General features: G+C 38.4%; 1 protein-coding gene across 4 annotated transcripts in view; it reads left to right on the top strand.

Moving 5' to 3' along the window:
* Positions 1–12416, top strand: part of NF1 (neurofibromin 1) — a gene marked incomplete at its 5' end in the record, with an annotated part of 99119 nt that overhangs the window by 70544 nt on the left and 16159 nt on the right. For all 4 annotated transcript variants that reach the window (XM_082008480.1, XM_082008481.1, XM_082008482.1 and 1 more), the window contains 11 exons: positions 3047–3479; positions 3720–4060; positions 4793–4995; positions 6044–6237; positions 7743–7883; positions 8114–8393; positions 9576–9790; positions 10002–10063; positions 10190–10304; positions 10993–11094; positions 12034–12174. In XM_082008480.1, the coding sequence (XP_081864606.1) occupies positions 3047–3479; positions 3720–4060; positions 4793–4995; positions 6044–6237; positions 7743–7883; positions 8114–8393; positions 9576–9790; positions 10002–10063; positions 10190–10304; positions 10993–11094; positions 12034–12174 (2227 nt within the window). The remainder of the gene's footprint in view (positions 1–3046; positions 3480–3719; positions 4061–4792; positions 4996–6043; positions 6238–7742; positions 7884–8113; positions 8394–9575; positions 9791–10001; positions 10064–10189; positions 10305–10992; positions 11095–12033; positions 12175–12416) is intronic.

Consider the following 12416-nt stretch of genomic DNA (forward strand, 5'->3'; position numbering starts at 1 on the left):
CACTTTGCTGCTGTTTTGTCCAATTTGCATGTGTGAGACACATTCGGAGTTTAAGGCTTATTATCCCATCCAATGTCTCCCTTTCACCTGTCTCCATTAAGAGAACAAAATGTTTCTTTGAATATTACATACTACATTTGGTTCAAATATAAATTGTATAGAGAATGACCAAAAGTAACAGTGCAGTTTTTATAAATACATTTGGTTTTGAAGCTATTACTTTAAAGGTAACAAAGCACATCTGTATGTTTGCAAGATTAGGTAATTTTGAAATATTACAGACAATGTTTACTTTTATCATAGTCAAAAGATAGCATGCCGGCCAAAGAACTTAATATATTCGCTCCCAAAAATCGGAAGGGTGACCTTGCTATCTGGCAAAATCCAAACGGCAATCAGGAGTTCGAATTGCTGAAGTCCTCCAGGAAAATGAAAGAAGTGATGTGCCTGCTACGTAACCAGGGAACAGTTTCTCCTCAGTTACCCTGTGCTCAGGGGGTGTTGTCCAGACGACTTGTTGTCCAATGTCCATACACACACATGTATGCGTGTCTCTCCATACATGACAAAGGAGCAGCAGAAGATATATGTATCTCTTTTTTTGCAGTTCACCCATAACATAAAATTAGACTCCATTCTGAGATGAATCCTTATTGTTAAGTTTGAACTAGAAACCACCTTAGTAATCAACTACAGCTCAGGTAGAATTTTTATCTTTATATGGTAGAGGTTTTAAACGACAAGAGGGTAGATTTAGGCTAGATCCAAGGAAGAAATTTTTGCGAGGGTGGTGAAACCCTGCCGCGGGTTGCCCAGAGAGGTGGTCGATGCCCCATCCCTGGGAACGTCCCAGGTCAGGTTGGACGGGGCTCGGAGCAACCTGCTCTCATTGAAGATGTCCCTGCTTACTGCAGGGGGTTGGATGACCATTAAAAGTCCCTTCTAACCCAAACCGTTCTATGATTATATAAGGTTGCCTGGATGATGCCTTGTAGCGTACTTCAAAAAGGAAAAAAAAGCAAAAAACAGCAAAGCTTTTTTTTGGAAACAGAACATTTCACATAAAGTTTCTGCCTGACCTGCAGAACTGAGATACATTTGCCGGTAGAGATATAATCCAACACTGAATGTTACTGTCCGAGAGTTGCAACTCTCTTTCTGCCTACTTCCCTCCAAGAGTACAGTAAGTCCAGTGTTAATTGTAGTGTTCAGGACCAGATGTGCTTTTCTTAAAAATAAACAAACTGATGTTGTTAAAGGCTTCACTTAAAATCATGAGAGCAAAGGAACCGATCATTAAAGAGCTGCTTTTTTCTTTTTAGTTCAGCCGTTTGTGCCTAGGTATTGATAGGGTCTTGTATCAGTGCGCGGTAAGATCTGCGATACGTAGGAACAACAGAGCTAAGCAGCAACTGTCAGCGCTCGTTCTTTGGAGTCTGATTGTGAATAACCTTTACCATTACTAAAAATACAGTTATATCAGCTTCCTTAATTCAGTTGGAGATCGTATTTGTACAGGTTGTTACTATTTTTCAGTTACTTGAACTTCTTTAAAAATACTTTTGCATATAATTTTCTACAAAATCTGAGAAACTTTGAAGTGGAACTTAAAATAGGAGAAGGAAAATGTGTACTTACCTTGCCAAGATGTAGTCAAAAGAAAATTGGTGTTTCGGTTATTTAGTCCTTTAATAATAACATTTCCTTGTGTATGTATTTTCTCTTAGGATGCAAACGACCATTAACATAAAGCAAGTAGATTTAGACAACGCTGGTGTGTTTTAAGCAAATCTGTAACTGAAATTACATGTCGTTTACTCTAAGTGGAGGACTAAAACCACAGAGATGACACACTTCCTTTTTGTAACAACTATACCATGACACGTTAGAGGGGGAAAAACACCAACTCGCCCAAATTAGCTCTCAGAACAACAGGAAGTAACACGGGAGGAAAAAAAACCCGAATCTTTGGCAGCCAAATGCTCTACGTTCATGAGGTTTCTCCTCAGTTACCCTGTGCTCAGGGGGTGTACCTCCGATGTTATCAAGAGCGGTGTCCCAATACACTAAAACTACATATGTGCTTACAGTGTTTGTTGGCTCTTTCCATAGCCTGTTGGTTTGCCTTGAAAGAGTTGAGTTAATGCTAGCTTGGGACAGTGGTAGGTGTTTAAAAGTACCTTAGATGTTCACAGGCTACTGCTGAGTTTGATTTTTAATTAATTTTTCCTAGTAGACTTTTGTCTGCTGTGCTAACTCTGGAGATTTGGGTTAGGCAGTTGTGCTATCCAGTCTCATAAAATTCAGAGAATTGTTAAACGAGAACAAAAGGTTCTTAATATTCATATATCATCTGAATGTTTTTCTGGAAAGAGTTATTTTGTAGACAAATCCTCTGTACTACTCAGAGGACTGACCATTCTTAGAAACACTCCACCAAGTGGTAGTGTGCTGCAGTATATAGCAAATGAAATGAGTTTGAGATCATTTGAAAACGTTGGTATGTGGATGCTTAATTGGTCTTAATTAAGACTTCTGAAATATTTTTCCACATATGAAAGTAGATATAATTTGACTCGAAGGACGTTAAAAAGTTAGTTTGAGGGACTTACACTTTACTTTTATTTTTAAAGAAACTCTGGGCTCTTTTCATGTAATCCAGTTCTGATCCAATTGATGCGCTGTTGCTCTCCAGCATGGGTTTTATTTTTGTTGTTGTTGAATAAACCTCCTGTCTGTCTGGAGGTTGCTTGGCTGTGGTAGGTTGCGCGCACTTCAGAATGAAATCGAGTTAAATCCCAAGTCAAGCTTCGTCATACCGGGCACTGAACCTGGTTGGAGTGTGAGCCAGGACAGAATGGTGACAGATGCCTTTGGGCTGTAGCTGCCGGTCCAGTGTCACTGCTTTCATCGACGGGGTTTTTAGAACTGTGTGAAAGATCAGTCTGGTTCAGTGTAGTAGTACTATGTGTAAGACACCACTCAAATGCTTGCGACGTGGATCTAAAATGCAAACCCAACAATGTCTGTCTTTGTTTTCTTACAGATTCAAGACAGGTCAGATCAACGGAGATTTATTGATATACCATGTTCTGCTAACTCTGAAGCCATACTATGCAAAGCCATACGAAATTGTAGTGGACCTCACACACGCTGGCCCCAGTAATCGCTTTAAAACAGACTTTCTTTCTAAATGGTTTGTAGTTTTTCCAGGCTTTGCTTATGAAAATGTCTCAGCAGTTTTTATTTATAACTGTAACTCTTGGGTCAGAGAATACACCAAATACCATGAAAGGCTCTTGACAGGTTTGAAAGGAAGCAAAAGGCTTATTTTCATAGACTCTCCAGGGAAACTGGCAGAGCACATCGAACACGACCAGCAGAAACTCCCAGCAGCTACCTTGGCTTTGGAGGAGGACTTGAAAGTATTTCACAATGCTCTCAAACTGGCTCACAAAGACACCAAAGTTTCTATTAAAGTAAGTCCTTTCGATGCTGTTCCTAGTGAACTGTTACACTTTTATAAGGTTTTGAATATGATTTTACTGTCTCTTAATTCTCCTCTCCTGTCTTGAGAAGAAATCACAACTTACTAGCATGCCTCTTTAGGAAGTACAAAATTTCATACCTTTATCTTTATAAAATTAGAATGGTCGAACTTTTCTCTCTTTGTATTGTTAACAATAGGCGCTGAACCATTTTTCTGTTCTCTTTCTAAGGTGGGGTCGACAGCTGTGCAGGTCACATCAGCAGAACGAACGAGAGTCCTGGGACAAACGGTGTTTTTAAATGATATATACTACGCCTCTGAAATTGAGGAAATATGTCTTGTTGATGAGAACCAGTTTACCTTAACCATTGCCAACCAAGGCACACCACTCACCTTCATGCATCAGGAGTGTGAAGCCATCGTTAGGTCCATCATTCATATACGGACACGGTGGGAGCTGTCGCAACCAGACTCCATCCCACAACATACTAAAATCCGTCCTAAGGATGTCCCCGGAACACTACTCAACATAGCGCTGCTCAACCTGGGAAGCTCAGACCCCAGTTTGCGGTACAGATCTTTTAAATCAATGCCAACTTTGATCAAAAATGTGAATTCTTTCCAGCGTTTTCTTAGCGTTAGCAAATCTCTCTTGAACAAAACAATTTTTCTTTCACCATAGCTCCATAAAACGCGCTTCATAATATAAAGATTGGGTTTTCTATAGCCAAAGAAAGGCATACATACTGTCAGAGTAACTGGAGGCATGTAGGAAGCTTAATTTCTCCTTATAAGGAGAAATACTTCTGCTTTGCAATATTCGTTTATTAGGTACATTTGGTTTTCACGGTGTTGAACTTCCTGTTTAATGAGCTGGGAGCTGTACCTCTTAGAGCAGGCTCTCGGGTCTTCTCAGAAAGGACCACCTCAGACTGGGTGCTGGCTCGGCCGCAGCCTCTGGCGCCCTTGGCAGTCTCTCTCCCAGTGGCTCAGGTACGCATGGAAATACTGAGCATTTCCTGGAACTGAAAGCCATTCTGAGAAGTCCAGTGCAAAGTCCTTCAAGCATAGCTTTAACTAGCAAGTGGAGTAATTTCTTTCATTTCTGAAAGGCAAATGTTTTTGTCTCTGCCTCTTAACTGGTGCAGGGAAAAAGTTCAGATTTAAATGTAATCTCTTATGTAGCAGGATTGATTTGATTTTTAAAATGTCGGTGCTACTACTGTGATGCCTTGGTGTAATGTGTATATTTTAAAATGCACAAGAAAACTATTACAAGTCATGTTGCTTGCTTCGTTACAGGTCTGCTGCCTATAATCTTCTATGTGCCTTAACCTGTACCTTTAATTTAAAGATTGAGGGCCAGTTACTGGAAACTTCAGGTCTGTGTATTCCTGCCAACAACACACTATTTATTGTATCTATTAGTAAGACTCTTGCAGCTAACGAACCACACCTTACCTTAGAGTTCTTGGAAGAGTGCATTTCTGGATTTAGCAAATCTAGTAAGTAACACTAGTATTCCTTAATGCTAACCATGAATTTGAAAAGACTTCGCTTGCTAGTTGCCTAGCTCAGTCAGTTAAGCTTCCTCATGTTACTGAGTTGCAGTAAGTTTAAATTGCAAATGCTACTTACAGCTGCTTTAGCTGTTTTCAATATTATCCATTTATATCTGTTTCTTAATAATCAAGTTATATAATACTCTGAAGCCAGACATTTTCACAAACTGGAATGGCATCTGTTGGAACAAAAACCTTACTTCTCACGTTTGAATGTGCCCTTTCCTTTCTCATGAAGTAGATTTAAAAAAAAAAAAAGCAACTGCCTTTCAAATTTTGAAATGTCTAGTAAAACTTGTTTTAACGTTCATCTCATTTGTTTAGAGGATTAAGTTCATTCAAAGAGATCACAGTACAAATTATTTGTTTCATATCACTGTCGATAGTTTTGTACAGTGAGTGCTTTGGATAGACCTCTGTCAGGCTGTTATTAATTCACCGGTAGTAGAGAATATTGCAGAACAAAAATCAAAATTTGAGGTCCATGATAGTGGAAGTTTGAACTCTAGAATATATATATACACAGAAGTGTTATAGCGTTCTTTAGTCATATCAAAATTAATCTTTTCAGATTGATTATATCTCTCAGTTGTGCGTCTTGTTCTGTTGCACTATTTCTGTCATCCTTTTTTTCCAGGCATAATAGAGCCCTGACTTTTGCTGTTGGAAGCTGTTTAGAATACATTCTCAAGATTAAAAAGAAATTATCTTAAGCATTCCAGCCTAATACTGAATGTACACATCTTTATGTCACATATCTTAATAAGATATTAAAATGTCAATATCTCCTTGCCAGATTCCTACGGAAGTTTCTTGGATGTCATTATTAGAGTATGTTTCTTTTTGAAGCTTGTCTGTTTGCTTAATGTTACTTGCTCAGCTCTGATAATTATTTTAGACAGTAAAACTGAAAGGAGAAGTGTTCACAAATAATCACTTAGAATCAGCACCATTCTCTATTTATGTGTTACAAGGTGAATTTTTATTTCAGGTATTGAACTGAAACATCTTTGTCTGGAGTATATGACTCCCTGGCTGTCCAACCTGGTCCGATTCTGTAAACACAATGATGATGCTAAGCGCCAGCGAGTCACTGCTATTCTTGATAAACTTATAACAATGACAATAAATGAAAAACAGATGTATCCTTCCATTCAAGCTAAGATATGGGGAAGTCTTGGACAGGTACAAATCCTGCATAATTTATTGCAATTTCTTTATAAGCAGATAATAGAGTTTTTATCCACTTAAATGTTAATGCAGAAAAAATAAAATGGATCTTGACACGACCTACGTATATTCGCTGTATAGAGAGTAGTGTGCAAGTTCTTCAGAAGTTTCCATTCTATAAAACACTTCATAAAATCATTAATGAACACTGGCTTCTAGGAATGTGTTCCTGGCCCCCACTGAGAATGGAAAATTCAGTGTCTTTGGTATTGGTAGTAATATTTCAATTAATAGCAATTATTTCATCAAAATTCCTGAACGTATGGGTACTGAATGGAAAGAACAAAGTACCAATATTCAGAGGGTGGCATTGAAAGAACTTTTTTTTTTTTCCTGTTTGCACTTTTGAAACAGAAGCATTTTGATTACAATTAATAGAATATCAATCTTCCTGTTGATCATTAGCTTAACACTTAGCCAAATTCTGTCCTCATCCTCTCTGCGAAGTAAGGAAAGTGGTGGTGGGGGGAAGCTAATGTCATGTATCCCATTCATGGAGGAGGTGTTTAGACAAACAAGACCAGCTTTACTTGCTGTGACCAAGCTTGCTCACAAGCTCTGTATCAACTTCCCCGTTGTCTTACTCATTTTATTTTTTTATTAACTGTCATCTAAACTGATGCAGCCCAACATCACAAAGCTACTCTTGGAGAATGTGGGAGAACTGTCAAATGGATGCATGACAGCATTTTCTTGCTTGGTCCAATTGGCTAAAAGAAAAACCAAAACAAACCAAACAATGTATTTTGAAAGCTTAAATCACACTGAGAGCAATATGACTGTTCTGTCCAGTATGAAAGTCTGTTGACAGGTAAATGTGGAGAACACAAAATTAAAAGATTAGATATTCCACAGCAGTTGGTGGAAAAGTTATCGTTGACTTCGCTGACCCAGAATTGAAACCAATTTTTGTAAGATAATGAGAGACAAACTTGCACCATTACTGAAATATCATTGATCTTAGCCTGCATGTTACATTTAGAGTTCTCTGTGCACTTGGACAGATTGGGTTCTTACCTGCATATATTAAATGTTGGGGTTTTTTCTTTTGTTTTCTTTAACATAAGAAACTCGTTTAACTGGTAGCTGTATTCATGCATGGCTAGTGCTGTAAGCAAAATCTTTCACAGATGAGATCTTGCTTATTTTCTTGGAAGTATGTTTTTTTCCTTCCACTTCAAATCTAGTTTCTTCTTATTAGATTCAGCATTTTATGAATAGTTATACTTTAAAATGGAAAATAAAATAATACAAACTAAAGTATAGTTTGATCTGGAGTAAAATCTGATGGAATTCGTTTTTCCAGAAGGGTAGCAAATCACTAAAACTGATGCTTCAATTTTTAGTAGTTATGCATCTTCAACTAAAAAAAATGAATGATTGTTTATTTAAAAGACTGTTTACTGTGGAAGAATACATTTAATCTAACTTATAAAAAAGAATTCTTTTTCTCTTAACAGATAACGGATCTCCTTGATGTAGTGCTGGACAGTTTCATCAAAACTAGTGCCACGGGGGGCTTAGGATCCATAAAAGCTGAGGTTATGGCAGACACAGCTGTAGCGCTTGCTTCTGGAAATGTAAAATTGGTTTCGAGCAAAGTGAGTTCCCTCCTTGCCTTAATTTCCTTTCATATAGTAATTTCAACTTACATAATAATGTGACACTGAGATGCTTTCTGATAACTCAGTACAGGCAGTGATGCAAAAAACCATGATAAAGCGGGTTCCAAGCAATAGAATAATTCCAATGTTGAATTGTAATGGTTTTTACTGAAATTTTGAGCTGTGCTCTGCATTAGAGTAAAACAAAATGGTTGCTCTCTTTTCAGGTGATTGGAAGGATGTGTAAAATAATTGACAAAACTTGTCTGTCTCCAACTCCTACATTGGAACAGCACCTGATGTGGGATGATATTGCTATTCTAGCACGTTACATGCTGATGCTCTCCTTTAACAATTCTCTGGATGTGGCAGCACATCTCCCCTACCTCTTTCATGTAGTTACTTTATTGGTGGCCACTGGTCCCCTTTCTCTCAGAGCTTCCACTCATGGTCTCGTCATCAACATCATTCATTCTCTTTGCACTTGTTCACAGCTTCACTTTAGTGGTAAGTTTTTTTTTCCAGATTTTCAGTTAAGCTGATTGCTCATTCATTTGTTTAAGAAATATTTGCGTGTCTTTCTCTCTTTAAACTGTTCTGAGAGTTTGAAAATACCGTGTTGTAACTCAGCTTGCATACAATCAGAATGTGGATGTGTTCTACAACAATGACCATGGAATTAAAAAATTACTATCTGGATTAGGGCAGGTGCATAATGTCAATTGTCTGCATAAGGGGTTTTAGAAGAAGAGGAGAAAGTACCAGTAAGTTCCTGTAATGCAGAGAAAGGAGAAAATAAGCCTGTGCTAAAACTGGCTGATGTGCAGCTTTTGAAGAGTTGCGTAATGTGGTAACAAAAATATCAATTACGTAAGGGAATTGTGAAACTATACTGTTAAAACAGGTGTTTTGCATACTGCTGTATTTCAGCAGTCCTAAAATAATTGGTATTAGCAAATATGTAGCTGTCACTTCTTACCATAGAAGTACAGTATAAAACCAGGCTAGATTTCATGCAGAAAAAAATTAAAAGTTTATGTAATCTTGTCTTTTTTTTTTTAAGTCTCTGAAAGCTCATTTTATGTGTATGTATATATATCTCAACAGAGTGAGTGTGTGAATGCACACACGCGTACACATATATGCATAAAGAAAAGCTTTTCTTTGACGCACAGAGAGAAGGGCAAGCCTTCCCATTTAAACAACGAATTTGAAGTATACTGAAATGAAAGTTCAGAATTGTAAAAATATTCAGTGCTAGTAGCAGAGCCTTAATTTTCTTCTGATTTAAGTGGCTTTCTTCATTTCAGTGCCAGAGCCAAAAGCAGAATTTGATTGCAGTTTGAAGTTACAGTACTGTTGGTATTTCAAAGCAGGAACTCTTCAGGTTTCCATTTTCGGTACCAGTGTGAGGAGAAGTCTCACAGAACCGCATCTTTAAACAAGTTTTGTTCTACCTGCTTTTAGAATACGTCTTCCTGGTGACTGGTTTCAACAGTCCATGCAACAGACCACAGTTCTTGTGGCATACTGTGGGAGAGGTAGCAAAGAAAATGGTATTGGATCGTGTAGAGTGACATATAAGATGATTATCTACTTTTGTATTCATGGGAGGGCGAGCCTAAGAGTGTTGAAAATACGGATCGGATTTCAGTGGTTTAAATGTAACACATAGAAATTTTTCAACAGAGGAGACCAAGCAAGTCTTAAGGCTGAGTTTGACTGAGTTCTCGCTGCCCAAATTTTATTTGCTGTTTGGAATCAGCAAAGTGAAATCAGCTGCAGTCATAGCGTTCCGATCCAGCTATCGAGACAGGTCGTTTTCACCCGGTTCCTATGAAAGGGAGACTTTTGCACTGACTTCGCTGGAAACCGTTACTGAAGCGTTGTTGGAGATCATGGAGGTATGAGGTTCAAACCAAAAGTCGTTATCCGTAAGGGAAATGGCACTGCTTACACTCTGCGGGCAAGCAGTGCGGTGAGGTGTACCTCCCATGATGTGGTCATACATAGTTAAGTAGCTGACTTCTGAGAACTAAAGTAACTGCACATTTTGAATTGTAAAAATACTTTGTCTTAATGTTGCATGTATTCAAACAGTCTAATTCTTTTTAGGCTTGTATGAGGGATATTCCAACGTGCAAATGGCTGGACCAGTGGACTGAACTAGCTCAAAAGTATGTCGTAGATCTCAAAGCATAACCCCTGCCCGCCTGTGTAGCATATTTAGAAATCTCAGCTTCTCACTATACAGCCTATTTGTTGTGTATTTGTTTAATATAGTGTACTCTGTTTCTTCACAGGTTTGCATTCCAATATAACCCATCCCTGCAGCCAAGAGCACTTGTTGTCTTTGGCTGTATAAGTAAACGTGTGTCTCATGGACAAATAAAGCAAATAATCCGAATTCTTAGCAAGGTAATAGACCCATATGCAATCGATTTGGTGGCAATAAGTTTCATCAGTGCTGCAACTTCTAGAGTAACAATAGTTTTCAATATTGAGTTTAAAATCTGAGACACTGAGATTGATCCAGAAGTCAGGATTTAAATAAACGTGAAATTTTGTGTTAAGGCATGTAGCTGCATGCACATGATTCACAACTTCCTCTTTCTTAAAGGAAGTTAATAATCTAATGTGTTATAAGTAAATACAATGAAGAACGGGGCATTTGTATAAGAAAAGTTTGAAGCAGACTGCCTGGCTTGGTAATGATGTTCCATATTTTCTAAAGAAGGTTGTATTCCATAGCAAGTAAACAGTGTGCTAAGTGTGTTTCCTTTAGGCATTTTATTAGACTTTTATCAACATAAACTTCAGTTGAACAACAATCTGAATTTAAAAGAGCAATTCTCTAATTCTTGAACTCTGTCCTGCACCTTTACTTTTTAAATACATATCATGCAATTGTTTTCAGCAAATATATATATCACTTCTGTGTAAATCTCCATTTGTAAAAGTCCTGGAGAACTGGTTTAAAATGAGCTCAAGCTTTGTAAACTAACTGAGAGCAACAGTTACTGTTTAGAGCTTTGATCTTCGTTTTACAAAGCAAAATCTAATTATGGTTGTATTTTTAATTACTTTTTTTTCCCCCTACAAAAAGGGACTTGAGAGCTGTTTAAAAGGCCCTGATAATTACAATAGCCAAGTTCTAATAGAAGCTACAGTGATAGCCCTCACCAAGCTGCAGCCTCTTCTTAATAAGGTAAACAACTGGATTTTTAGACTAAACAGAGAACATGTTTTGTAAATTTGTAATTATGGGTATAATCTCAAAAGTGTAAGTTAAGCGTTGTGGTATCTGAAGTTCACACTTCACTGCTATGACTCATGCTCGAAAGTACTTCACATGGGAAATACGTCAGATGTGTGTACGTGGGACCTGTGCAAAGGCTTTAAAAGCGGTTTAGAATGTGCTGCTCTGCTTCACCAACTGAGCCACAGCAATGTCGGCAAAGGCTGTCTTAATTCTTTCCAAAAGAGTTTCAGTCTTGGCTTTCAGGTGTGTACTGTTAATATATTGCCTTTCAGGTCATGGCTTGTAATAAACGTTAGCCTTGCCTGATTTGCTATTAATTTAGCCATCTGTATGCTGCGTTCAAGTTCTTACCTGAGCAGCATACCAACAGGTAGGCCAGTAGTGAAGAGCCTCACGTATCTACTGTTAGCAAATAAAACTTGTTCCTAGAAAAATCTGCTGCTTAAGAGACCCGGGATTTGTTGATTGCCATTGGTCCTGCACGCTTTTTTGATTCGGAGAAGAAGTTGCCTGGCCGGTTAGATGTGCGGAGTTGCAATCCATTTTCGGTGCGTGCTCTCAAACCGGTAACAGACGGCACGTTTCTGCTCGGTGTGGCGTAGGACAACGTGCGTCTGACCTTTTCTGTGAGAAAGGGAAGGAGTAGAGGAGAGAAGGAATGGCTTGGGGGGAGAAAAGGCTTGAAATGAAGCTACTCTTCACCTGTTAAGTGCATTAAGACTACCGGGTCATACGAACATCTGTGTTGTTGGACTGTGGTTGAGGACAGACCTGCTACAAGAAGGACAGTAATGCGTGTTCAAAACCACGTGTCGGTCCTGTTTGTCTTTCGTTTACGGGAACTGACTTGAAAGCGAAATCGCAGCTTTTTCTTTTTCCTTCTAGGACTCTCCTATGCACAAGGCCCTCTTTTGGGTGGCTATGGCGGTACTGCAGCTGGATGAAGTAAACTTGTACTCGGCAGGTACAGCTCTCCTTGAACAGAATCTGCATACCCTGGATAGCCTTCGAGTATTCAATGATAAGGTAAGCTGTTAGCAATCAGCTGTGACTAACCCGTAGTTTAGGTAAGCAGTTAGATCTGTTAAAAAAGAAAAAAAAAATTCCCTGTCCTCGTGGAGACTGGTTTAAGCAACTAAAACTGGAATTTGCGTTAGAAATTGTTTCACGTGGGTAATATCAACAGTAAAACTAAGATGTAGAGATGAAGCTGCTGTTACTCTGTACTAAATCGGAACAGAATTGTACAGATGTGTTGTATTCAAGAG

This window comes from Phaethon aethereus, assembly GCF_964289735.1.
Source record: "Phaethon aethereus genome assembly, chromosome: 19".
NCBI classification, from domain to species: domain Eukaryota; kingdom Metazoa; phylum Chordata; class Aves; order Phaethontiformes; family Phaethontidae; genus Phaethon; species Phaethon aethereus.